Source organism: Phyllopteryx taeniolatus, chromosome 11, assembly GCF_024500385.1.
Source record: "Phyllopteryx taeniolatus isolate TA_2022b chromosome 11, UOR_Ptae_1.2, whole genome shotgun sequence".
Taxonomy (NCBI): domain Eukaryota; kingdom Metazoa; phylum Chordata; class Actinopteri; order Syngnathiformes; family Syngnathidae; genus Phyllopteryx; species Phyllopteryx taeniolatus.
Window position 1 is genome coordinate 28660167 of NC_084512.1, and position 27558 is coordinate 28687724.

The 27558-nt window shown below is 42.9% G+C and overlaps 1 protein-coding gene across 1 annotated transcript; it reads right to left on the bottom strand.

The window, feature by feature from the left end:
- Positions 1-22062: 22062 nt before the first annotated feature.
- LOC133486146 (forkhead box protein G1-like) lies at positions 22063-24429 on the bottom strand. Its single transcript, XM_061790884.1, has one exon. The coding sequence runs from the start codon at positions 24404-24406 to the stop codon at positions 23369-23371; it is 1038 nt and encodes a 345-aa protein (XP_061646868.1). The 5' UTR covers positions 24407-24429; the 3' UTR covers positions 22063-23368.
- Positions 24430-27558: the final 3129 nt, after the last annotated feature.

The following is a 27558-nucleotide window of genomic DNA, read 5'->3' on the forward strand; positions in this document are numbered from 1 at the left end:
TCAGAACTAGTTATCCCTCAATGTGTTGTGTAATGGTAATATGTTTTGGTGATGATTAAACATTTCTATGAATGAATGGTTTCACCGTTCTAACGGCCCCCTGAGGGAAATCCTAGCTACGATGCGGCCCGAGACCCAAAAGGCTATGTGGAAAATGTTGTGTCGGGTCGTCTTGGCGTCATTTATCAACAACGGCTCACCTGCTCGTCGACGTCGGCTGGACGGCGCTGTGCGTTTCCGCATCGACAGTTTCTCATACTAATCCGAGCAACAGAAAGGACAGTTCGTTCGCTCGTCCTTCAATCGTGATCTTAACTTTTTTTTCAAATCAACTTCCTGTCGAAATATAAATGATCCCTTCTTCTTTTGGGCTGACGCGTCACACGTTCAGACTACGAGTCAACTCGCCGAGAAGAAGGCGCAAATCGTCAATGGAGATGTTTCGCGCAATGGCTCGACTTTGCTCAAATGGTGTGTTTCGGCTTTGTTTATTCGCGGCGCTGTAGAAGAACGCTTGCGTTGGCCACCCGGAAGTACATCAGGTGACGTCACAGAGAAAAGGTCTTGCGTCATCAGTAGGTAGACCGAAGGGTCGCCGGTTGGAATCCCGGCTCCAACTGTCTGAATCCTCGAACCCTGGCAGCAGCCGCCATTGGTGTGTGAGGCTTTGGAATCGGAAAAGCGCTGGAGAAGTGCAGCCTCGCTGCCATTTCCCGTTTCGCAACGTCGTGCTGGTGTCAGCACGTCACCTTCTTCCGGATCGTGTATTGCTTTGCCACGAGGGGGCGCCAAGACCCAGAGGACCCGCTGCAGTCCTTCAGCTGAAGCTTTTCAAGTTGATATCGAATATGTACCGTATGTATATTTTGAAATTCTTAATATACAACTGTCATAGAACACGTCACGTGATGGTTTTGAATTCTATTCTAATTCACTTTTCTTTGTTGACAGTCATCACTGTCGTTTTCATTCTTAATAATGTGTGATCGTGTGTCTGTGTGTGTGTGTCCATTTACATTGTGCATGTTTTGTGTTCATTTACAGCGTGTGTTGTTTGTTCATTTAGAGTATAGTGTGCGCGTTCACGTGTGTGTGTGTGCGCGCGTATTCAGTGACGTGCACATCGATCACCGCTAACACTTCAAACAGACACTCATGCAATGTGCGCACACACAACTCTCAGACTTCATTGAAGTGATGTGTGTGTTTGCTGAAGTGCGCCCCCTGTAGGCATGAAGTTGTAACGACCACTTGTCTCCCCTGCGCTGGTAAATACAGGCTAAGCTAAGAAGACAACAATTGTGTGTTAAATTGTGTGTGTGTGCGTGTGTGTGTGTGTGTCAGAGGGGTCGCAGTGCGCGTGCGGCACCATTGAGTTCAGTTTGAACTTGTCTCACTCTGATGTTGACGTTGTTTGACACCTCCACGCCTCTTCGCTTAGCGCAGCGCAGCGTGTGTATGTGTGTGTGTGCGTGTGTTTGTTTGTTTTTCTTGTGTGTGTGTGCGTGCGACGCTCCGAGTCAGCATTAACGAGTCTTGTTGATGGCAGTTCATCATTACAAATACAAACGTGCACGTTGACTGTCGCGCTATTAGCATATGCTCGCGCGAGTCCGTTTTTAGCATCACGTGTGTGTCTGTGTGTGTGCGTCAAAGACGAAGGGCTCGCCGTCAGTGTTGAACACTAATAGTGCAATGGAGGTGACGCATGTTTCCATACATGCATAACAGCCTGGGGGGGGGGCACAGGGGTCATGCGCGTCCAACCAATAAAAAAGGCCCACGGGTCTCATGTGACACTAAGATGGCCGCCGCCTCGGAGGAGAAATGCCGCCAAGTGTTTCGCTGTCATTTTGTTGTCATTTGTGCACTTTGGATGACTTCTCTTTTCCTGAGAACTCACGGACACAAAAAGCTTTGAACGCTTTCGGCAAATGACCAGCGGGGGGGGCGGGGGGCTACCGCTAGCCCCGCCCTCAACGCGTTTATAAAGTGAGCAACCGATCTGCACTTCCTGTTTCATTAATAACAAGCGATTGACCAATGCAACAAAATGAAACAATTTGGTGCCAAAATGAAGACCGAAAAAATTATTTTGACTCGTTCTTGCACTCGACCAATCACAAAGCCGCAAATGTCCTCACTTCCTAGTTGGGGCGGGGCCATAAAACATGTCACCTGTCCTTCGTGTTTTGTGTGTTTATTGACTAAACGTGATGAAAAGTGACGAAGATTTGAAAGCTGGGAAACATCGGAGACCCCCGAGTCACGTTTACATGATTTGTGTGTGTGCGTGTGTGTGCGCGCATAGTGAGGCAGAGAGGTTGGTGGGTCTCGTCGTCTCGAGGCCAACAAACACACACGCACACACGTATACTGTGTATATATGTATACACATGCATACGCATTTGTACACCATATATATATATCTATATATATATATACGTACACATTTGTCCATTCCTTCTGATCCTCCTTGAGATGGTTCTCCACCTTCATTGGAGTCCAGCTGTGTTTGATTATACTGACTGGACTTGATTAGGAACCCTGCCACAACCCTGTCTATAGGAGACCTTACAGCTCACAGTGCATGTCAGAGCAAATGAGAATCAGGAGGTCAAAGGAACTGCCTGAAGAGCTGGCCAAGGTTACAAATACAATTTCTGCTGCACTTAAGGTTCCTAAAACCACAGTGGCCTCCGTAATCCTTAAAGGGAAGACGTTTGGGACGACCAGAACCCTTCCTAGTGCGACAGGGGGACAAGAACCCAAAGATCACTGCGGCTAAGCTCCAGAGATGCAGTCGGGAGATGGGAGAAAGTTCTAGAAAGTCAGCCATCGCTGCAGCCCTCCACCGGTCGGGGCTCTATGGCAGAGTGGCCCGACGGAAGGAAGCCTCTCCTCAGTGCAAGACGCATGAAAGCCCGCATGGGGTTTGGTAAAAAAAAACACCTGAAGGACTCCAAGATGGTTAGAAATATGATTCTCTGGTCTGATGAGACCAAGATCGAACTCTGTGGCCTTAATTCTAAGCGGTATGTGTGGAGAAAAGCAGGCACTGCTCATCACCTGTCCAATACAGTCCCCACCGTGAAGCACGGTGGTGGCAGCATCATGCTGTGCGGAGGTTTTTCAGCTGCAGGGACAGGAAGACCGGTTGCAATCGAAGGTAAGATGAATGCGGCCAAGTACAGGGAGGGATATCCTGGATGAAAACCTTCTCCAGAGCGCTCAGGACCTCGGACTGGGCCGAAGGTTCTCCTTCCAATAAGACAATGACCTGAAGCACACAGCTAAAATAATGACAGAGTGGCTTCAGAACAACTCTGTGACTGTTGTTGAATGGCCCAGCCAGAGCCCTGACTTAAACCCAATTGAGCAATTGGAGTTTGCATGTTCTCCCCTTGCCGGGCACTCCGGTTTCCTCCCAAAAACATGCATGAATTGGAGACTCTAAATTGCCCATAGGTGTGAATGTGAGTGCCAATGGTTGTTTGTTTGTATGTGCCCTGCGATTGGATGGCGACCGGTTCAGGATGTACCCCGCCTCCTGCCCGATGATAGCTGGGATGGGCTCCAGTACGCTTGTGACCCTAGTGAGGAGAAGCGGCTCAGAAAATGGATGTATATACATATATATATATATATATATATATATATATATATATATATATATATATATATGTACATACATATATATATTTATATATATATACATGTGTGTATATATATATATGTACATACATTTATTTATTTATAGTATATGTGTATGTCTGTATATATATAGTATATGTGTGTATACATATACAGTATGTGTATATATATTGTACATACATACATATATATATATATATATATATATATATGTATTTATATATATATATATATATATATATATATATATATATTTATTTATAGTATATGTGTATACATATAAAGTATGTCTGTATATATAAACATATATATGTATATAAGTATATGTATATATATATATATATATATAGTATGTTGTATATTTATAGTATATGTGTGTATACATATACAGTATGTGTATATATATATATATATGTACATACATATATATGTATGTATATGTATGTATGTATATATATATATATTTATAAATATATATATGTATATATATATATATATATATATATATATATAGTATATGTTGTATATTTATAGTATATGTGTATTCATATACAGTATGTATATGTGTGAGGTGCACATGACATCATATATATGTGCGATATCGTATATATATATACATATATATATATATGTATATATATGTATATAAATATATGTATATATATATATATATAGTATATGTTGTATATTTATAGTATGTGTGTGTACATATACAGTATGTGTGTACATATATATATATACCTACATATATATATTTATATATATGTATGTATGTATGTATATATATATATATTTATATATATATATATATATATATAGTATATGTTGTATATTTATAGTATGTGTGTGTACATATACAGTATGTGTGTACATATATATATACCTACATATATATATATATATATATATATATTTATATATATATATATATATATAAATATATATATATATATATATATAAATATATATATATATATATATATATAGTATATGTTGTATATTTATAGTATGTGTGTGTACATATACAGTATGTGTGTACATATATATATATACCTACATATATATATATATATATATGTATGTATGTATGTATGTATATATATATATATATTTATATATATATATATATAAATATATATATATATATATAAATATATATATATATAGTATATGTTGAATATTTATAGTATGTGTGTGTACATATACAGTATGTGTGTACATATAAATATACCTACATATATATATTTATATATATGTATGTATGTATATATATATATATTTATATATACATATATAAATATATATATGTATATATATATATATATATATAGTATATGTTGTATATTTATAGTATATCTGTGTATTCATATACAGTATGAAGTGCACATCATATATATGTGCGATATCGTATATATATATACATATATATATATATATATATGTATATATATGTATATAAATATATGTATATATATATATAGTATATGTTGTATATTTATAGTATGTGTGTGTACATATACAGTATGTGTGTACATATATATATACCTACATATATATATTTATATATATATATATATATATATATATATATATGTATATATATATATATATATATATAGTATATGTTGTATATTTATAGTATATGTGTGTATTCATATACAGTATGAATATGTGTGAGGTGCACATGACATCATATATATGTGCGTTATCGTCTCTCCACTTTGCGTGTGTTCTGCATGTCGCGTGTTTTGTGTTCTTTGACTCGGACGTGTGCGCTGAAACACGTCGGCCAACCTCATCGAACGTTTACACAACATCAGTCGCAGCCGCTCAAGTGCTAACGCGCGCACACACACACACACACGCTTGCGTGCCCGTGCTAATAAACACATCAGGTTATGAAAACCAATAGACATGATGAATAATAATAATGATGATAGGTATAATCATCCTAATTATTCCAACGCAAGTGGCCCTAGAGTGAATGCGATGACTCTATTAGGTCGGCAATAAAACGGTAAAGTCACACTCCGTTTATACTATTTCAAATCATTATAATAATCAATATAACGTCATGCCTGCAGTCTTGATTCACGCTTGTATTTTTATTGAAGATATTGAAAGATGACATTTTGATTTACTTTTTTTTTTTTTACATTAGCCATATGATGTTTCTGTCTTTGCGCTCTATTGCAATTAAAGCGTTGTGCCGAAATACATTTAGTATTGAAATTGTTGAAAAACCTTTCCAAGCAAATCAATGTTTTCTACGTCACGATTTCAAATGCAGCATTTATATTTTCAAACACACACACACACGTGCATAGTTTGAACATCGAACATTGTTGTGCAGCCTTCGGGGGACACAAAATCGTTTCAAGTTACAGAAAGTCACATTTGGAAATCCAAGTCAGAGTCAATGTGAAAATAATGAATACATTGAAAGCATATGAATATATAAAGTGTAATATATCAAGACTCGTAGTTGAAATTCCTGTTACAAATAGAGGACAGTTACATTCGAAATATACAAATGAAATGTGGTCTGCCCGCTTGATAATAATAATAATATGAATAACTTCCGATGCTGCTTCATCTGCACAAGACCGTCTGGTCTTCCATCCACACGTCCTGCTGCAACTCTTTCTGTCAACTCTTTTTTTCGTTATTCGCAGTCGTGATCATTCTGGTCGTCGTCGTCGTCGTCGTATTTTGTTCATCCCCATATTGTGTGAGTTCAATTTGCGCAATCCATAAAACAAAGACGCAACACATCAAATAACGCGCACAACTTCATTTGATGTGGAATCCATTTGATTTCATTTCTTTTCTCTTTTTATTGAGTTGTAAAAAATGAAGTGTGAAAAGTGTCCATTTTGTTGAAAGTGTCAATTTGAATAATATGCAAAAGGAATTGGCTATCAGAATGATCCTAATTATTCTTACGGATGTATCTCTAGAGTGAATTTCACGCCATTATTAAACACGGAATAAAATTGCAAAGTCCTGTTTAATAATTCTCCATCATACCGTACTGTAAAGCGAGTACGTGAGGGGGCAGCTGCTGACCATTATGATCATGTTGAATTCATATTTCAATTTATATTTTACTCTCCTTCAATCATCATTGTCAACATAAAGAAAATACGTGCATTTAAAAACTATTTGCAGTATTAGATTTTTAAAGAAATGCATCATATTAAATGTAAATATTTGACATATTTGACACAGACAATAAAATAGTTAACAATTATTTGTCATAAGGCTGTAAATATAATACAATACATAAGGTGCTAGCTGCCCATTCTTATAATATTGAAAATATAACTCAGTGTCTATTTTACTCTCAAGTATTTACAGCATTCCATTTTTCACACCATATTGAATAATTATCGTGTTGTGTTGCCGAGCTCGCCAGGAAAACAGACGCGTCCGAAACGAAAAGCGGAATCGTCACAATCGCTCCACGGCTTGTCGCCGACTCATTTTTCTTTTTTTGCACATTTTTCATTCATTGTGGAAAAAAATCCAAGGCTAACACTGATGCTAATGCTAACGCTAACTCTAAGGCTAAAGCGGCGAAAAAGCGTCAAAAGTCGAAAAAACTTGCCTTGAATAGGAAGTGAGCCGCATCAGAACCAGAACCAGAAGCAGAACCGCGGTCCCAACACATCCACAACAAAGTGGAGGTGGAGTCATGGCCCGTCGTCATGACAACCTTTCCTGGCCACCATTTTGTCTGCCTGAAGTATTTTTGGGGCTTTGCGACCACTCGCTCCGCCAAACACTTTTTCACTGTCGCCGCATACGTGAGATCTGTGTGTGTGTGCGTGTGTGTGTGTGCGCGCGCGCGCCGCTCTTTTGTTCTTTTCAGTTTGTTTTTCAGGATCTCATGCACACACACACACACAACGCACACACACACGCTGACCTCTCCGTCTACGCTCCAGCAGCCGCCATCTTGTTTCATTCAACGGCCCGCGTGTGCGCGCGCGTGTCTATTGTGTGGAGCCGTCGGGGGCGATTAGCACAGCCGCGAGGCGGCCCGGGCGACGCTTCCTCGTTAGGCAGCAAAGTCATGGCGTCGCGAAAAACGCCACTTGACGAAAAACAATTCATCATACGGCAACAAGAAGCGGGCGGCTCCCCGTCGATGCCCTCTGACGATCGATGGAGGGCATCTCGGAGCTCACGGTACTTATAGTTCTTATATTAAGAGGATAAAGTTAGCTTTTTTTTTTCAAAATGCCGGAATGGCATTTCAAGAACAAAATCGCAATTGTTACGAGAGAAGATGGCGTTTTCCGATGTCGTTACACGAAAACAGTCATTGTCATGTTAGGAGAGTAAAGTTGTCATTTTTACACAGAAAACATCCGAATCGTTCGAGGAAAAATATTACATACATATTACAAAAATAGTCCAAATTGGTACAAGAAAAGATATGTGAGTTGTCACGTGGGGAAAGTCCGCATAGTACAACAACTAATTATTTCACAATTAAGTTAGTTTTACAACTTTTAGAACATCCTCTGAGAAAAAAAAGTCATCATATTAGAGACTTTATTGTAGCATATAAGTTGTCATTTTTACACAAGAAAAAGTCAGCAGTAGGTTACAACAACAAAGTCTTGTAAAATAAAGGATATATTTGTATATTCCATATAATAAGAATTCATTTTTTAAACATGTTGGAATAGTCAGCTGGTTACAAAAGTAATTCATTGCGTTACAAAAATAAAGTCACAATTGTTACAAGATGTCATTTTACAACCAAAAACAAAAAAAGTCATCAATGAAGTTAGAATTGGTGCAACATAAGGTCAGCGTGTTAAAAAAATATATACAGTATGTATATGTGTGACACACACACAAATATTCATGGACGAAAAGAAAGTCTTCGTGTTACAAGAAAAAAAGTCGAAATAAAAACTGAAAAAACAGTCAACATATTACGAAAAAAAGATTTGAGGAAAATGTTGTAATTTTTACCCCCCAAAATAACAAAAAAAATTGACCAACAACACAAAAATGTTTATTTATGAAACAAAATTCATCATATTACAATAAAAAAAAAATCACAATTCTGTCACACGCGAATGAAATTTTGCTCACATACATGACTAAAATGCTCTCACACACACGACTGAGATCCTCTCACATTTTAAAGTCTACTCATATAATATGCCGAAATATGTGTTTGAGGAAGGTGAGTGTGTGTGTGTGTGTGTGTGTGTGGCGCGTGTGTGATTGAGTGTTTCCCGTGCACTGATTGTCATGCGTTCCAGATGTCTGCGATGACTCGTCTGTTACCGGCCAGACTTTGTTTGAAAAGTTCTCATCCTTGTTTTTGTTTTGTTTTGTTTTATTTTGGTTTTTTTTTGTGAGTTGAGGCAGTTGCCGTGGAAACGTCGGCGTCATCCCGCCCAAACAAACAAAAGAAGGCAAAAGAGCGCAAACAAACAAGCGACATGTCTGCGAAATGTCGTGGTGATGTGACACACCCAAACATCGCCAAACAGATTGCGTTTAACTCCTTACAGACACACACACACACACACACACAGATGTTTGTCGTGTCGACTGATTATTGCTGCTGATTGATTGACAGCCGTCGAACGCTGCGTCCGTCCGCTACGAGACGAGACGAGACGAGACCGGAGTGTTGCGAAGACTTTGGTGGAAAAGTTTCATGTGGGATGTTTGATCATTTTCTTTGGGGAGCGGCAGCACAAAACCTCGCAGTGCAGAGGTTCTGGGTTTGAATCGGGGCTCAAGTTCAGGCGTGTTGTGTGCGTCTTCCAAAAAGGTGTTAGCGTGCTAGCATGTTAGCTCGCTTGAAGATTCGAAATTGATTGTTTGTCGACGCGTGCGACCGGTCGATTGGCCGCCCTAATGAGGGCAAACGCTAAACCGATCGCTACTTTTTCCCATGGGGTCCCTCAAGGTTCTGTCTGGAGACTCTTGATCTGATCCGAACACTCATGGGAACCTTCCGGAAAGCATTAAAAATCCAAACCTTCCCCAAAAAAGTCCAAAGGGGCTAACGGGCTGACTAGCGGGCTGGTGCGCGCGAGAATCAGAAAGTACCGAGCGTGCACAGACTTGACTAGCGTCCACCGAGTGGTCCTAGCGCAGCTTGCGCTCCGCTTGCGACGCGCTGCAATCAGCAACACCAAAAAAAGTCCACACGTGAAAGACGCCAGCAGGAAGTCGTTCCAAGCGGACCATCAAGAGGAAGTGGTTTTATGCAAATGAGGAGCTCCAAACGAGACCATGTGCTTCTCATCCAAACGCAACTGATGACCTCATCGCATCGCTAATGCTAATGCTAATGTTTCAGCTTTCATCTTTGCCTATAGCACATTGTGGAACCTCGTAGTTAATTGTAGTACCTTTGGGGAAATTATGGCACATTATAAAACCTCAGAGTACCTTCCAGGACAGGATAGAATACTGTATTGTCGAACATTTGAGTAAACTGTCGAATATTATGGGAAAATTATTTCCATTTTGGAACATTGTAGTACAAGGTCAATCACAATGGACATTGTACTACATTGTAGAATGTCGTATGGGTCGGCTAGTCGGGAGGACTTCGGTCTTGATGCGCAAGTCAGTCGGTCTGTCAGTTAAGTTAGTTTCTCAGCTATTTACTTAGTCGCTTATTAATCCAGTAAACATGAGCACAGATTAAAAAGCAAAATGAAGTTGACCTGTCGAGAGGCCACACATGAACGTTGATCAAATCAAAAGACGCGTGCGACGTAGTCACCGAGGCCCGAAGCTCAACGAGCGTCGGAGGAAGGAAAGAGCGCGCGACGCCTCTTGGCTAGCGGCCAGAAAGGCCATTAGCGTGTTTTTCCCACAGCATCGTGAAAACATGAGGGTCCGCGGTCCAATGGAAACATCCGGAAGCGTCATGTGACCGCAAGCCGGACAAATCGGAGCAAAAAAGAACAAGAAGACCAGCAAGACCACTATTGGTTTTCGAGCCGCCTCTCCCCTTGTCACAAACGCACGTCAGCCCTGGAACGAAACATGTCACAACCTGACACCTTAATACATCAAACCACCACAATGTTTATGTTAGCAAGCTCACTAGCATAGCTAACACGACATATGGAATATTATTCCTTATTAGCACATTTGTTGGTGTAGCGAGCGGGACATTTTTCTCGGCATTTGTTAGTTTATTAACATATTTCTTTCCCTTGAACGCTAGCGTAGCTAACGCCAAAGGTTTATTTCAGCGTTTCTTATTAGCATTGTTCTTTAGCAGAACTAAAATGATATGTTTAATAGAATGTATTAGTTTATTAACATGTTGATGAGTGTAGCTCATGACACATTTCAAAGTATGCATTTGCATATTGTGTCATTATTTGTAGCTTTTGTTATGTTTTTAGCATGTTTATTAACATAGTTAACATGAACATTTCTTTTTAGCATAATTGTTGGTGTAGCTAGCAGGACATCTAATAGCAGTGCATGTTTGTTAGTATGTTTGTTAGCATGGTTATTTTCATGTTGACTAACGTAGCTGTGATAATGTGTGTAATGCATTAATTGTATTAACTAGCATGTTCATTAGCATAGCTAGTATGATGTGATTCATGATTTTGTTATGTTTATTAGCATGTTTGTTGGCATGTTCACGAGTGTAGCTAACACGATGGGTCTGATTGCATGTGTTCCATTTATTAACTTGTTAACCAGCAAAGCTAACCTGATGTGTTTGTTTGTTAGCGGCGTAGCGAGCATGGCGCGTCCCATGGCATTTGTTAGATTAATTAGCGAATATCACTAACCTGGTTTGTTTATGAGCATATTCACTAGCATCGCCAACATAACATGTTAGATAGCATTTGTTATGTTGACTAGCATGTTTGTTTCGTTCACTAGCATAGCTAATATGACGTTAAATAGCATTTAAGGGTTTATTTAGCACAACTAACATCATATTAGTTACATGTATTCATTCATTACTTTATTAATAATCATTAGCCATTAGCAAGCGCTATACAATATGTCCGCCTAACACCGGGGGCCTGGCGGCGTGGCGCTGTGTCGGTCTCGGGCCTCCTCCCATCGTCCTTAGAATAACACCGGGTGTCATCGAGCGCTAGCCGAGCGACGGGATTATTGTCGAACGATTGTCAAAGCTACGACCTGTTTGCTTAACCTCGTCACCCGCCCCCCGAGGAGAGGTCACGGCGCGTCCCCCTCCTCTTCCTCCTCCCCCTCCTCTTCCTCCTCCCCCTCCTCTTCCTCTCGTCCTGCCCTAGCTTCCCACGCCGCGTCGTTACGTCGATTACATCACACGTCATCAAGCACGCCGAGCAGGCGGGGATTTATCTGGGCCGGACCGCTTCTGTTGCGCCAGATGTACGCCGGACACAAAGCTCTGTGTGCGTTTGTGTGCGTGTCAACCCGATGTGGGCATTCTCGTCGGAAAAAGTGCCCACGTCAACTTTGATGCCGCCGCTAACGACTGTTGCTGCGTTGCGATGAGGGGGCGTGACCAAAGCAACACAAATAGAAATTCCAAAACTAAATCACAGGCCACAAAAAAAAACGAACCAGAAAACTCTTATTATTTATCGTGCTTTTGGGTCATTTCCATACCATTAGATCAATAACAGTGAAAATCACTTCATTTGACTGATACGATCAAAATCCATCAAAAGCTCGTAATTGTTTCTCAGAAAAAGACAAAAAAAAATCTTCGGAAGTCATTTTTGAAAAAAACTTTGAATGGCAAAATGTCTTTCGGGTTACGCGTCCAAAACGAACTTTGATGATTTTCTGAAGATGCTCATGACAATTTAGGATTTTGCTCAATTTGAAACACAAGCACAAATGCATCTCGCTGTTGACTTAACTTTGACTTACTTTACTCATTTATCCTCTTACTAGCTAGCATATTTTGACGCGATTGTTTCAGGGTCCGAATTCAGGGTTGCGTGCCTAGGGTGTGGTACCGCGCTGTGCCACAACATGTCGGGCAGCACAGAGCTCTGCTGGATGGATGAAATGCGGCCTTATTTACGGCGAGACGAAAGAGAACGGAGAAGGTCCCCAACTATTCTCCACTAACATTTTTGTTCCCGCGTAGCAGTGAGAATGTGGGTTCTTTTTGTACGCGTTGTGTGTGTTCACATAGAAGTCGTTTGGAGGTTTAGAATTTCCGTAACGTCGCTGCTAATTTCTGTTCACCCGTCCATCACGTTTCAAATACTACGTTGGCGTTAAGATAGTGGGCCTCCAGTCGATGGTTTGGTTGAACATTTCGATGTTTCAACATACAGCGTTGAATTGTCTTTGGGTTTCTGTGTGAGTTTGAAAAAAAAAAAGTGCGAGTGACAAATGCACAACTTGAAGCAAGCACGCTGCGCCTCTTATTCGGAGACCTGCGCAAGCGGTGTGAAACGATAGGCGGCCATTTCTTCAACAGGCGCAAAGGAAGGGTTTCAATAAGTGGAAACGGAGTTGGCCGTACATGTGGACGGGAGTCAATTCGGTCTTTTGTCATCCTCAAAGACTTTTTCCGTTTTATGTTTTTGTTAAAAATATTTAAAAAAAACAATAATTGGCATTGTGAGCAAAACAAAAGTCTGTCAGGGAGCCATATTTGTTTTATTGATCATTATTATAGATCAGCTTTGATTTGTTTGAAATGCAACTTATTCATCTCCAACCAAAAATCAATTTTCACAATATTTCATCACACTTGAGCAAAACATTTGAAAGGTGGAATATGAAAATTTAATGCACGCTCATTCTGCTAAAAATACACTTCGTCATACATTAATCACATTCGACGTAAAGATGAATCATAATAATTCTGACGATACTGATTGTATGTCAAATAATAGTTGAAATGCTAAAAAAAATGAATCAGGATCAAACACAGAACACACATTGAAACAAACTTCAAACTGAAAAGTTTATCATTGAAAAGAATATCAACGGTGAAATTTAATATACCGTAATATGTATCACAAGGAGGACGAGGAAAAGCTAATAAGATGAAATAGTTCATCTTAGTTCAATTCAGATGCCCATCATAAGAAACTTATTTTTGTCATAATAGGAATGATAAGACACGGTGATATTGTGGTGCCACATGTCAACCAATTGGAAAATAACTTCTGTTATTGTGATTATCGGTAAAATCATATCAAATATCAAAAATCAATTGTGATCATATTTCAACGTCAAAATGAGGGCTTCTCAATAAATGTTGTTGATTTAAAAAGGGATGTTGTTGTCGTCTTGCGCAATTTCTTCCACAGGAAGTCAGCTGCAATTGTTGGGTCTTTCTTTTTTAATGAGCACATCTCGACCTTTGACCTTCGCGATCAGCGATTAGCAGTCACGCGCGCCGTAACGCTCCCCGCTCCGAGCCGATCGGCCGATTGGCTGATTCTCTGACGCTTCGGTGCCATTGGAGCGTGCGCCCGCGCGGAGGCGGGACTAGAGAGGCGATTCGAGTTGGCCGCTTCCGCGGTTGTTCGGCAGCCAAGCGGCGCGCGCCCGTTCGTCCGTCGTTTGGAATTGCAAAATGATTGGTCCCAAGTCATTTCAAAGGCGAACCCTGCCTGCAAATGCTCATTTGAAACCCCAAACGCGTCTTGAACGGCTAATTGAAAAAGCTTAACTTCAAACCGTCATCGCCACTCGAAAGCCGATTTCAAAGTTTGAAACATTTGCTCGTCGTCTTCTTGTCTTCTTTTTCTTCTTTCTGTCCTGTTGTTCTACTTTCTTTATCGACTTGTCCCTCTGTCTTCTTCTTCTTCTTTTCTTCTTCGCCTTCTCATCTGTCCATCGTCTCATTTTTTTTCTCCTTGTGGTCAAAAGCGAAAGTTTTTTGTTTTCGGGGTGTAGTGTCTCCTTTCAGCGTTGTTGCCCTTTGACCTCGTGGCCCGTAAAGCCAAAATGCTTCCTTTTGGTTTGGGGGGTGGGGGGGTCTCCTTTGAAGAAAGACAAGGAGCTGTCAATCACAGCATAAGTACTTCCTGCACGGGCAGGACACTGGGGACGCTTTGTCGAAACGAGGCTAGCCGAACGCGGGTTTCCTGTGTGTGTTGTTGGGGGGGGGGGGGGGGGGGGGGGGGGTCACCCGGACGAGCCAACGGGACGTCGGCGATCCATCAAAGCGAAGAAAGTCGCTCGGGGTAATCGAAGCGGACGCGGCGTCGATCCGTGCACGACGATTAGCGTTGTCACGGAAGGCCGACGACCACGCTGAGCACGCTCGCCGCCGTCTCCGCCCACCGAGGTGGCGCCGCGCCGCACCCTCCCCTACGCAGGCTCCGCGTTGCCTGGGTTCCGCACGCGATCTTCGGCGGCGGGCGGGGGAGACGCGCAACCGTCGACCGCCAATCAAGTGACGAGACGACAGACTTTCTTTTTTTTTTTTTTTTTTTTTTTCCTCTTCCCGTTTTGTTTGTTTGGAAATAGCCGCGCGACGTTTAGCACTACGCGGCCTCCAAAACGAACCGTCGGCCATCGCGAAACTCGCAAAAGTGCAACGAGATGGCGCCGCTCGCCATCCAGTTTTTGGGTCCTTTTTCTGTTTAAATGTGATTTTCTTTGAATTGGAACCTTAACGTTCTTCTTGTTTGTCTCCTTTGTTGCTTTTATTTGACAGTATGATTAAAAGGACAAAAAGTATGTACGATGACATATTTTCTTATCTTCATTCATGACTGGAACCCATGCTAACGGTAATAATAATAAAACGTTTCATGAAATGACGCGCTAACTAACATTGGTTGCACTTTTTCTTTTCTTTTTTTTTACCATTTTAAAACCAAAAGCTGAAATGTTTTTTTCAAAGAAAAGATCAAATTCAAAGTCATTTTATTGCATGTGTGTGTGTGTGTGTGTGTCAAATAATCACATTGATTTCATATTTTTCATGTTAATACTTTATAACACTATATAGTTATTATCCTATAATATAATATCATTTCCCCTCAATGTTTGTTTATTGTTATTTGTATATTGAACGACTTCCCGATGGCTGTTGCACCGACATGCACCAATTATACATTTGCATTCCAAATCCCTGAAAGAGAAATGCTATTTTTGAAATGGATCCAAATGTTGTTAGTGCAAAATATACGTGCATGTGATTGATGGATTTATGTAACGAATTGTCCAAATTTGAAAGGGGAAAAATCTTCAGAAAAAAACGATGAAAACACATTCGCCCAATTTGAGGAAAGTTTGAAAATGTCCATGCAAAATAATCAAATGGGCTTTTCGTCTTCTGCGTGACGTCGAATTGAACGCTCGTTCGATGAAGAGACGATTCTTTTTTTTTTAGTGTCTTTATTGAAGTACTCAAAAGTTGCTCATGTCCTCCTCATCCTCATCCTCACCCTCATCGTCATCCATCACATCCTTGACAGGAAGTGACACGTGTGCGTCTCCGCGCGTTCTCCTTTAGTTTGTTCTTCACCGGTTACGAGCTCAACGGCAAACGTTTTGCGAAGCGAACGCTTCCCGTCAACTTTGGCGGAGTGTCGATGAAACGATTTGCTCGTTTTCATATGATCCTGACATATTTGAGGGCCCTTTCCCCATTGCGAGTGCGCCTTCAGGAAGAATTGACCCAAAAAGTTGGGACAGGAAACCAAAAGTTTCTTCCAGCTTACATTTTCAATCGCCGGCGCGATCGTTGCCGAAGAAGAATCGGATTTGCGTACGCGAGCTCGGCAAGCAAATACAGCAAATGATCACGTTTGGAGTCGACGCGTTTCGTCACGTCCCAGTCCAAATGCGTGTGCGTGGAGTTGCACCTTAGACAAATAGTTGCTTCTCATTTCACGCATTAGGAGCGGAACATCTACAAATCGAACTTTGCAGTTTTTTGAGTCGAAAACTCCTGGGAATAACTCAAAAGGAACCATGAAATAGAGGAAGCGCATTAAGAAAGGACCAAGTGGAGGATTGAGCGTTTGGAAAGATTGACTGCTTGAAATCTTGATTGAAATCAACAGCGAGAGCAAACAAATCCCGAGGGACAAAAAAGAAAATGAGAATGAAGTTAAAGTGCGCTTAGTGAAAGAGGAGCACGAGGAAAGTTGTTTTTTTTCTGCTTATTTCAATGCCAAAATAAAATAAAAGGAAAGTTTATTGCTGTTGCATTGTTTTGCACCAAAATGATTTGATTATTATTGTTAGGATGTCTTTTGTGCATTTTGACTTTGGCGCCGATTATTTCTTCAGAGAAACATCTCGAGTCAAAGTTGCCACTTTGTTCTTTCCCTCGCGGGCGGACGGGCCGGGATTATCCGAGAGGAAGTCGACCGCGGACGCCCGCTGAGTTTGAGGGGAGTCGCGGCCGGACGAGCGGGCGGCGGGCGAGGAAAGGTCGGCGACGCGTCCTCGACGTTCGAAGCGTCTTCTTCCTTTCGGTCGACAAATCCCAAAAGTCAAAAGACCGAAAGGAGCGCGCGAGCTCCTCTTCGAACCTCCTAAAAATGACAATTCTGCGTCCGAGCTACATTCCGTTATATTGCATGAGTGTATAATCTATGACATGATGTTCAATGACATCAACTCAACTGTCTTTATAGAGCACTTGAACAACGCGATTGAACATTAAACAAAAATCCCCATCGATAAAATAAATGTCAAAAGTAAAACAATCAAGAACCAAAAAAGAAATACATGACATTGACTTCACTTGATTTAGAGAACACTAATCACGACCACGGCAGTAACAAACGGTCAACCACAATAAATACAATTATCGCAATGATCATTTCAAAAAGCAAAAACAAGGAAATCCCTCAACAAATATAAATCCATCCGTAGAGAAATCAACAATGTGACGGCTAAGAGACTCGGAAATTCAAAAGAATCCAATCCAAAAGAAAAACAAGCCAAACAAACGGGAAAAAAAGGAAGTCAATGGAGGGAACGTTGAGCTCACGTGGCGGGATTGATTGAACCTTTGCTTCCCGGGTCGGGCGAGTGGGCGAGACCCGCACCCGACGTACAAAGACAACAAAGTACACTATATGATGTTTTGATGTTTTGATGTTTTGATGAGGAGGAGGAGGGTTGGGAATCGTGAGGATGATACGACGTGACATCATCACATTTGCGCTCGGAAGACATTTTGGCCTTTTTCTCGGGTTGCTGATTGTCAAAATGTCGGGAGCTTCTTTGAGCGCTTCGGGTTTGCTCGAAGTCTTTCGAGTCGGGCTCAGATGACCTTTCAACTTCCTGGTCACTTTGGAAGGAGGTCGCGGTGCGTGCTGAACTTTGAACTCTCACCCCTCCCCCAAAACAACCGCCGGCCCGCCCCCGTCATTTACGGACCCAAAGACTCCACGACGACCGAGAAGGGAAAACGACGAGTGCGAGTGGACTTGTTGCTTTTTTTGGCACTTGTGGAATCAAAGCAAAATTCAAATGCGGGCTGCGTTTGCGTGTTTGGCCGAGTGCCGGCGTTGCGCGCCTTTTCTGCGGGTACAAATTCCAAAATCCCGCTAGCGTGTTAGCTTCGTTCAAGTCCAAGAAATTGTCCATAGGTGAGTGCCGATGCTCGCGTGCGCGCGGGTGACAGCGCGTAAACGTAACCTCCCGCAGGGGACGGCGGCGGTCCAAACGTGGCGCCGCCGTCACTCGTCGGGCCTGACACGCAACACGTCAGCCGGACGCAAAAATGGCGTCCCGCCGATGTCGCCGCGAGCCGTTTGTTTTGGTTTGTAATCTCCTTTTTTCAACTATATACGACCATGGCAAGTGTTTAGCGGGTGACCGACCGCGTGTCCCCTTTTGAACCGCGCAGGTCAACCGCCATTTATGTTTACGGTAAAACTAACCCCGAAAATAAAAGCGCGTGAAACACCAAAATGTTCAACAAAACCGCCTAACGGCGAAAGGCCACTAGCTCAATGCTAATCTATCATGCAAAACACCATAGACAGGGTAACGTAAATTAGCATCAATGATGGACTACTAATAGCAATTAGTTGGGGACTTTATATCGTAAAAACCCATGAAAAAACATTCACTATCTATCAAATCTACAAGATAGCAGGTGCTCAAATGGTGAATTGTTTCTTTTTAAATCAAGAAACTGGTCGCCAGCCAATCGCAGGGCACATAGAAACAAACAAAACAAGCATTCGCACTCACATTCCCACCTACGGGCAATTTCGAGTCTTGACTGAAGCTAGCGGGCGTGTTTTTTGCGATGTGAGCGCCCTTTCATAACTGCAGTCAGCATGCATTGTTCCTCTGTGCCGTGACTGTGCCGTGTAAAGCGTTGTCATCTTTTCAGGCGCGGGTCACGCAAATGTCGGACACGCCCACACGTCAATCATCATAGCAGCTTCACTGATTGGCCGTCGTGACGTGCGTGAAAAGCTTTCAGTCGACAGAACACCGTTGACTGAAAACGACACTGGCCAAACAAGCTAACCGGAAGTAGCCAACAGGAAGTGCCTTGTAAAAAGAAGGCCTCTGTAATTGTTAGCTTGCTGCGTTGGCTGCTCCTCTTCCACACGTGACAAAAAGATTCTTGCAGGAAAACAAACTTCTGGACTGACTGTAAGTTCTTAACCTTTTTCTGTATTTATGACTGTCTTCGTCTCACCCGAGCTAGGCCACTTCGGCTAGCCTCCTGTCGTTAACCGACACCGAGTACGGCGTATCGTTCGTATCGTTCGTTCGTTCGCTCGTTCGTTCATTCATTCATCTTCCGTTCCGCTTCTCCCGGCAATCTTCGGGCGAGCCCCGAACCGGTCGCCGGCCGATCGCAGTACGGCCGAAAAATGAACTAGCTGATGCTAAATCGCCCGAAGCTAGCTAATAACCGGCCTACTGTAACATTCTGCTGCTTGAACACCAACACTGTGCTTAAATATTGGAAAAGAAAGAAACTGTACTTCAATGATTCCATTGAACAGCCCATGCTAGCGAAATCAATATTTTCAAGCAAACATTTTATTTTGTTTTTCCGAAAATCCGATTTTGAGGGAAAAGAGACATTTTTCAAGACAAAAAATATGTCCGAATTGGGGGGAAAAAAGGGCAATGTCACAAGATAAAAGTCATATTTTCAATCAAGATAAATGGAATCTCAGAAGAACAATTTCCATATTTTGTTCATATATTTTTTTGTTTTCAAGAAAATCAGCATTTTAGGAAGAGAAATCTATCTTACGATAAAAAAGTTGTATTTTTTCTTTTTAGCGTTTTTTGTTTTTTTTTTTAAAGAAAAAAATGTTCCTACTCTTACAAGAAATAAACGTGTATTTCTGCGTACCACTAGCGGTACTCGGAATCCATTTTTGACACGATGTGAGCTAGCCAACATGAACTCTAGCTCCGTCCAAACATCCTGGACGAACTCGCCTACTTCCCACGAGCCTCCTGGGAGTGGTCAACGTCAAGCAGCCGCTCTCGAAAGACGGCTTTCAAACCAGCCCGCGACCTCTCCCTTGCATCCGCTGCGCTCGGCCAGGAGGCCACGGAGCATCCGGTGCAGGACCACCAGGCTGAGGGACCGCTTCATTCTGGAAGTTGGCGGGGGCGACGGTCCCGACAAAGGCTGCGTGCATTTCTGATTTTCTCGAGGTTGCCATTTTTGGTCGAGTGTGTTCTATTAAAACAAAGTTATAAAATGTTAATCGCGGTTCCCTTGTTGTGATTATGCGGCGTTGTGCGCAAGCGTACGCAGCACCGTCTTTCGGTTTTATCGCCGTCCACACACGCGGAATGCTAGCCTAGCGTGACCGTAGACGCGCAGCTCAAAGTCGTCTCCGCCTTTTCGTTTTCTACAGACGGCACAGTTTCGAACGAATTCAACGGCGCGACTGCGACTGGGTTTATTCATACAAATAGGAAATGAGAAACGTAAACACAAACGAAGACTATAAACATCATCTGCTGTCATATTTCGCGGCTCAGCGGTGACATCGTGGCTTTCGCCGAATCCCGAAGTCGCTGGATTCGCGATATCGCCCAAGAAGAACAGAACGACTCCAACAATAATGCACGGCAGCGCATCGTCGCAACGCCCGATGGGATCCTGAGTGTGCCAGGATCTTTTTGGGATTTATTATGATTCTTTTTGAATCCTGGTCCTGAGCTGACCTTTCGCGTCCTCGTGGACAAAGTTGAGTACAATTAATTTGTTCAATGTTTAAGAATAGATAAAAAAAAAAAAAATCGATCTATCAAATTTTGCTGACGTTTTAATTGTCTTAAGTGATGACGACGCTTTGAAGGCATAATCATGTGGAAACCGTCAAATCACGTCACATCTCCATCAATTCATATCTTGGGTTTCTTTTTCAACATACAATTGACATCTTCATCGTGTTTGTCAAACTCAACGCATTGTTTCCATAGAAACGAGCACGTGCGTGTGTGTGTGTGTGTGTGTGCGTGCGTGTGTGTGTGTGTTTTACGGCCTCCACTTGTTTTTTTTTGTTTTTTTTTACAATTGTGTATTATGAGTATTCTTTATATTTAAATTATACCAAAACATTAAACTTTTTTGTCTAAAAATATGAATTGAATGTTTTTGATGCAATTGTTCCTCTTTTATAGCTGAATAAAAAATATGTTTACCAAGTAGACACTTTACGAAAAACGGAATTGCTTCATAAGTGCATGTTGATCATAATCATTTGATATTAATTCATGTTAAAAAAAATATCAAATACGTGCACGTTTAAGCAATTGATAAATATGTGATGATTTTTGTTTTCAATCTGAAATGAAATATGGCTAACTCTGAATAAATCCACAAGTTGATCTTGTGTTAAAAATACACACAATTGCAGCACAAAAACAAAAATACAAATAAAAAAGATTCACTGAGCCTTATTTAGACTTGCACGATCGGGATTTAATTACAATAAAAACATCTCAAATTGTAGTTCGGAATGAGGCCGAAATAATGACTGAAAAAAAATCGAATTGTATTATTCTACATTGTGTTGAAATGCACAATGAATTCTAATTCATCGGAAATATGATGTTGAATATTAACTCTATTAACTCTCTGGGATCGGGGGAGGATTTCAATTCAGGATAAAATACATTTAGGACGATTGGCAAAAGTTAAAAACATCTGTGGAATTTAAAATACTAAATGAGTCAGAATTGTGAAATAGAACTACGGCAAAACACACACACACACGAACACACACACACGTTGCAACGTGCACCAGAGTTCATTTGAGCAAAAATCGAAAGAATTTACTGGAAAAGTATTTATGACGTCATTCAATGCAAAATGTTTTTGCAGGAAATGCATCAAGTTGAAATATGATTTTGCATTTGTTGTCTTGAAACAAACAGGCCTCGCAAATCCATTTTCAAAACGTGTCCGAAACAAATCAGCAAGTCAACAACCAGATAGCAAAATTGCATTTGTTCCTTTTTCATCAAGTTTATTTTTGTCCGGAGAACAAAAAGAAAAGAAAACAAAACAAACAGACATGAAGAAAAAGCATCACACACACACAAAGTCAACTAATCACAAAAGAAAAAAGAAAAGAATAAAAGTAACAACAACAACAAAAAAGGCTTTGAGATTGTTTTCAGCTCCAAAGTTCCAATGGGTCACTTTTGACAGAAGAGGCCCTCAAAACTTTCAACATTTGCAAGAGGGGCAAAAATGCAACCAAAACCAAACAAAAAAAAGTGCATTTGATCAGTTCAAGTCCAACGAAAACATTTGGGCGGATTTGGGATTTTCGTCTCTCCAAAACTTGCAGCGCAAACGGACGACAAACATTTTGAGAGCAAATAACATCGGAGAACGAGAACGCCTCTTTTTGCACCTGGTAGGAAAACAAACAAACAAACAAACAAACCAACCAAGCAACCATTTTGAAAAGGTCAAAGCAACTTTAGCAGTAGTTCGAGTGGACAAACAAGCAAACAAACAAAAGCGGAAACTTCCTGCCGGTGCACGTTTGAAAACGAACTCATTGAACACAAATCAACGATTCCAAAAATCAACTCGAACGGGCGCAACCCGGTGGCGTTTCCATGGCAACAGGGCCACGCGCGCCCGCGCGTGTGTGTGTGTGTGAAAAATAGCCAGTGATGAAAGTTAAGAAGAGTAAATAATCATTTATATATTTCTTTCTTTTTTAGTTCAGCTGCCATCAGTGAACATGCACGCGCACACACACACACACACGCACACACAGCGTATTCAAGAAAACAAACACATACGACAAAGCGTTTTTCTTTTGCATAATTTTTTTCACGCCTGATGAGTTAAGTTTTCAACTTACGAAGAAATCTGTGAAATGAATGAGTTGTTATTATTTATTATGATTATAATTAGCATGAATATTGATTTGAGGCATGTTAACCTGAGAATCAAAAAAAAAAGAAGTTTGTTTCAAACCCTGATTGTCTTCGCACATTTAAGGCTTATTTAAGAATGTTGTTGTTATTAATATTGACACAAAATTCTGAATTTCGATTGTCTGCTGCTCGTCATATTAATAAATAATGCTCCGTCGTCGTCGTCATCATCATCATCATCATCATGGTCAACACACGCATAAAGACATTTTTAAAATACAATAAATAGAAAAGCTTCTCATAAATAAGAAAGAAGTGGATATATAAATCTACTTTTTGTGTCGTGTTGTTGTTGCAACAACAACTTTGTCCCTTTTTGCGCAACATAACGAGGGCGAGTGTTCGCGCTTCAGTTGAGGAAGGCGTCGGGGGCGAGGGCGACCCTCTTGTGGTGGCTCAGCACGGCCGGGAAGCCCGAGGGCGAGAAGGCCGCCACGGAGCCGCTCCTCAGCGAGTCCGAGAGCAGCGCGTGCGGGGGAGGACTGCCGCCGCCGCCGCCGCCGCCCGCCAGCCCTCCGAAGCCGGCCGCGCACTGCTGCAAGTGCTGCGCCTGCTGCGCTTGCTGCGCTTGGCTCCCCGCGACGAAGTAACCCCCGAGCGGGCCGCCGTACGAGTTGGCCAGGACGGAGCGGCCCGCGTGCAGGTCCCCGTTGGCGGGGAGCAGCGCGCCGTAGCCGGCCGCCTGGTTGAGGAAGGCGGGCGAGGAGGCGTCGAAGTGCGCGCGGTGCGGCTGGTGCAGGGACAGGAAGGGCGACAGCTGCCAGTAGAGCGGGTTGGCCGGCCGCTCGCCGCCGCCGCCGCCGCCGCCGCCGCCGCCGCAGCCCGCCAGGCCCAACGGGGCGAAGCGCAAGCCGCGCTTGACCGCCAGCTTGCCCCGGGAGGTGGCCGAGCGCCGGCGCAGCTTGCCGGTGGTGCCGCCGATGAAGACGTCGTCGCTGCTGGGGTCCAGCATCCAGTAGTTGCCCTTGCCCGGGTCGTCGTAGTGGCGCGGCACCTTCACGAAGCACTTGTTGAGGCTCAGGTTGTGGCGGATGGAGTTCTGCCAGCCCTGCTTGTGCTCCCGGTAGAACGGGAAGTTCTTCATGATGAACTCGTAGATGCCGTTGAGCGTCAGCCGCTTCTCGGGACTCTGGCGGATCGCCATCATGATCAGCGCGTTGTACGAGAACGGAGGCTTGTCGCATTTGGCCGTCTTCGACGACGAGCCGCCGCCGCCGCCCTCCGGTTCCCCCGGTTCCCCCGCGCCCCCCTCCTCCCTCGCCGCCCCTCCCGGGGGCTCGGGCGACGTCTCGGCCGCCGCGCGAGGCTCGCACTTGGACGGCAGCAGGAGGCTTTTGATGCTGAACGACGACGACGAACATCTCACCGGCTCCTTCGCGTCCTCCATGCCGGAACCCCCCCCGCCCCGCCCCCGCCCCCGCCCCACCCCCCACCCCCCAAAACAAAAACAAAAACAAAAACAAAAACACGCAAACAAAACCAAACCCCAAGAAGTCAAGTTTGCCCACTTTTATGCGGAAAGCCAGCAAAAGTGCCGTCTCGCCCTGTGCTGTCCTGGCGGGAAAACCACTGAGTGACGGCGCGAGCGAGGGGATGGCGGGAGAGAGAGAGAGAGAGAGAGAGACAGAGAGAGAGAGAGAGACAGGGAGGGGAAGAAATTAGTCATTAAGGAGGAGCTTCCGCCACCACAGCTTCTCTTTTCTTCTTCTTTTCTTCTTCTTCTTCTTCTCGTCTTCTCCTGCCCGCCGACCAAAAACAAAACTCAAGTCCGACGTGCGTGACGTCGAGCGCGCGCGCACGCCGGGCGGCTTTGTTTTCTCAAGCGCGACCATCGTGTGGGCAAACGGCGCGCGCGCGCACGACGCGTGTGCGCTCATGCGCGCGCTTGCCGGGTAGTCGGCGCCCCCGCTCGACGGCAGCCGGTACTGCAGCTCACTCGGCTCGGAATCTCGACAATCGACATGACTGCCGTTGATCGTGCATTTCACGTCTAAAGCACTTTTGAGCGAACACAACATCTCAAAGTGCTGCGCGGGAAAAAAAATCCTCGCGATTGACTTCATCGGTGGCACGTGATCCAAAACTAACATTGATTAGTTGATGATTTTCGAGGAAAAAGGGGGAAATGACGTCAGTCAACCGAACATTTAATTCGTTGCCCAGTGACAAGTGAAATCATAATTTCGAAAAAGACAAGAACATTAGGAATAATTCATCCTTTTATTATATTATATCTGTAGCCTAATAGCAGAATGGCCAAGGTCATTTCTGAACGTTTTGGGAAAACCTGAAAAAAAATACAATAAATAAAAAAAGATTCAATTCAAATTTTCAAATTTCCATCACCTGATTGACTGACAATTTACAGTGTCCCACCATTTTAGAGTTACTGTCACAATTATGGCAAAGGTGACATCAGGCTAACGCATGTGTCACACTCAAGAATAAATACAGTCAGTAGATTCATGAATAAAAAGACATATATCATTTTTTCCGAAAACTAAAAGAAATGTTTTGCGTCAAAAAGAAAATGGAACCTCGCACATTCGCGTTTCGGCGGTCGCACACTCACGTATTCGCAGATTCTTCTTTGCCGTTTGCCATCCCCACTTATTACAATTCTTTTCACCTAATTCCCCACTAATCAAAAAAATGTAACAAAACAGTTTAGTAAAAAAAAAAAAAAAAAAAAGTCTATATATATATATATATATATATATATATATATATATATATATATATATATATGTGTGTGTGTGTGAAATTTATTTGGAGAAAAAATTGGTAAATAAAAAAAAAGGTTCACATAACATTTGGTTTTTTTTTGGGGGGGGGGGGGATGTTATCAGGGGTTTGGGTTTAAAAACAAAATTATGGTGAGCATCAATTATTCAACGTGATTTTTGCTGCCCCCGAAAATCACATCTTGGTATTGCCTAACTTGAGCACACAATGTGCAGCATCATATTCATATATATCTATATATCTATATATCTATATCTATATCTATCTATATATATATATATATATATATATATATATATATATATATATATATATATGAATGTGAATATGATGATGAGTAAGGCTTGCTTTAAAAAGATGAAAGCCAGATTCATTTGCTCATGTTTCATCCTTCAGCTCTGCAACTTGCACACGTTTGCGCGTGATCGCTTTGTTTGCACTCGCCGCACATTGTGTATGACAACAGCGCTCAAATCCCGATGGCGTGCGCGCACACACACACGCACACACAGTAGAGATTTAATACAGCACACAGCAATCTGTGTGTGTGTGTGTGTGTGACAGATGGTGTTTCTGTTGAACTGGATGTGAGCCACCAACAAAAGCTTCATTTGGACTCCATTCATAATTATGACACACACGCACAATTAATAAAAAGCTCCCACGCTCGGCGTTTGGAAGCTGAAACGATTGGCAACCGGCGGCACGCATCAACCCAGTCGAGCGCCACCTCCATCCATTTCCGTCCAATTTCAAAGGCGGCCTACGCCCCGGACCGGTCGCACATAAGAGACGCGGACAACCGTTCGCGCTCACCGAGCGGGAAGCGAACCCGCGCCGCCCGCACCAAAGGCACGCTCGAGCGAGTGCGGTGTGGAAGAACACAAACTAGCGCAGGCAGACTGCGCCGCGTTCTTCGCGTATATTACCTTGCTATTGGAATGTCCATCCATCCATTTTCTCCTCACGCGGGTCAACCGCGCCATCTTTGCTCACAATCGCGACACACGCCTTCGACGACCTACTGCGACAAATGCTTTGTCGATAGCATACATACACATTTTCTGTTGGCGTGCGAGGCGCCTTAACCTGTCCGACCTCGCCCTCGTAATTGCCGCCAAAAGCTGACATTCACTTCCCGATCTTTCTCTTCTACTCCAAAACTGCGCTGATCTCACAGCCAAAGCGATGCAACGTCGCCATCTCAAGGGATCTGTCGGCCATTACGGTTGCGGAGAAGCATGAGAACAGGCGAGAACTTCGTCCGCACCCACCCGTTGAAAAACGTAAACTGTCGGATTCCGGTCGACAAATGCGAACACCCGCGGCAGTCGTTGAGGCAAGTCGGCAAAACTCGCGCGCGGCGGGAGAAACGAGAAGAAGCCGCTCGCACTCGGGCGCTTCGACGTAGAAGCCGAGCTCTCGGAGTCGGCGTTCGGCGGAGTCGCTTTTTTTCCGCCGGCTGCTGTTTCCAAAACATTTCTGTTGCGTCATCAGCGCACGAACAGAATCCCGGCGGTCCGGGATCTCCAGGACCCTCGGCGATACCGGGACCAGCTAGTGTTGTCGGGATTCTTCTCCCGCCTAAACAACATTGACGATGTAGCGGCGCCTCGCTCTTGCAACAACAACAAAAACTATTTCACATATTTTGGACATACTTGGCAAATAAAGATGATTCTGATTCTGATTCTGATTCTGACTTGTTTTGCTGTGTGCTATTGAGCGAATGCAAGATGGCTGCTTCATGACAGATCGACGCCACCAAACACATTTGTATCGAACTTGTCCGAC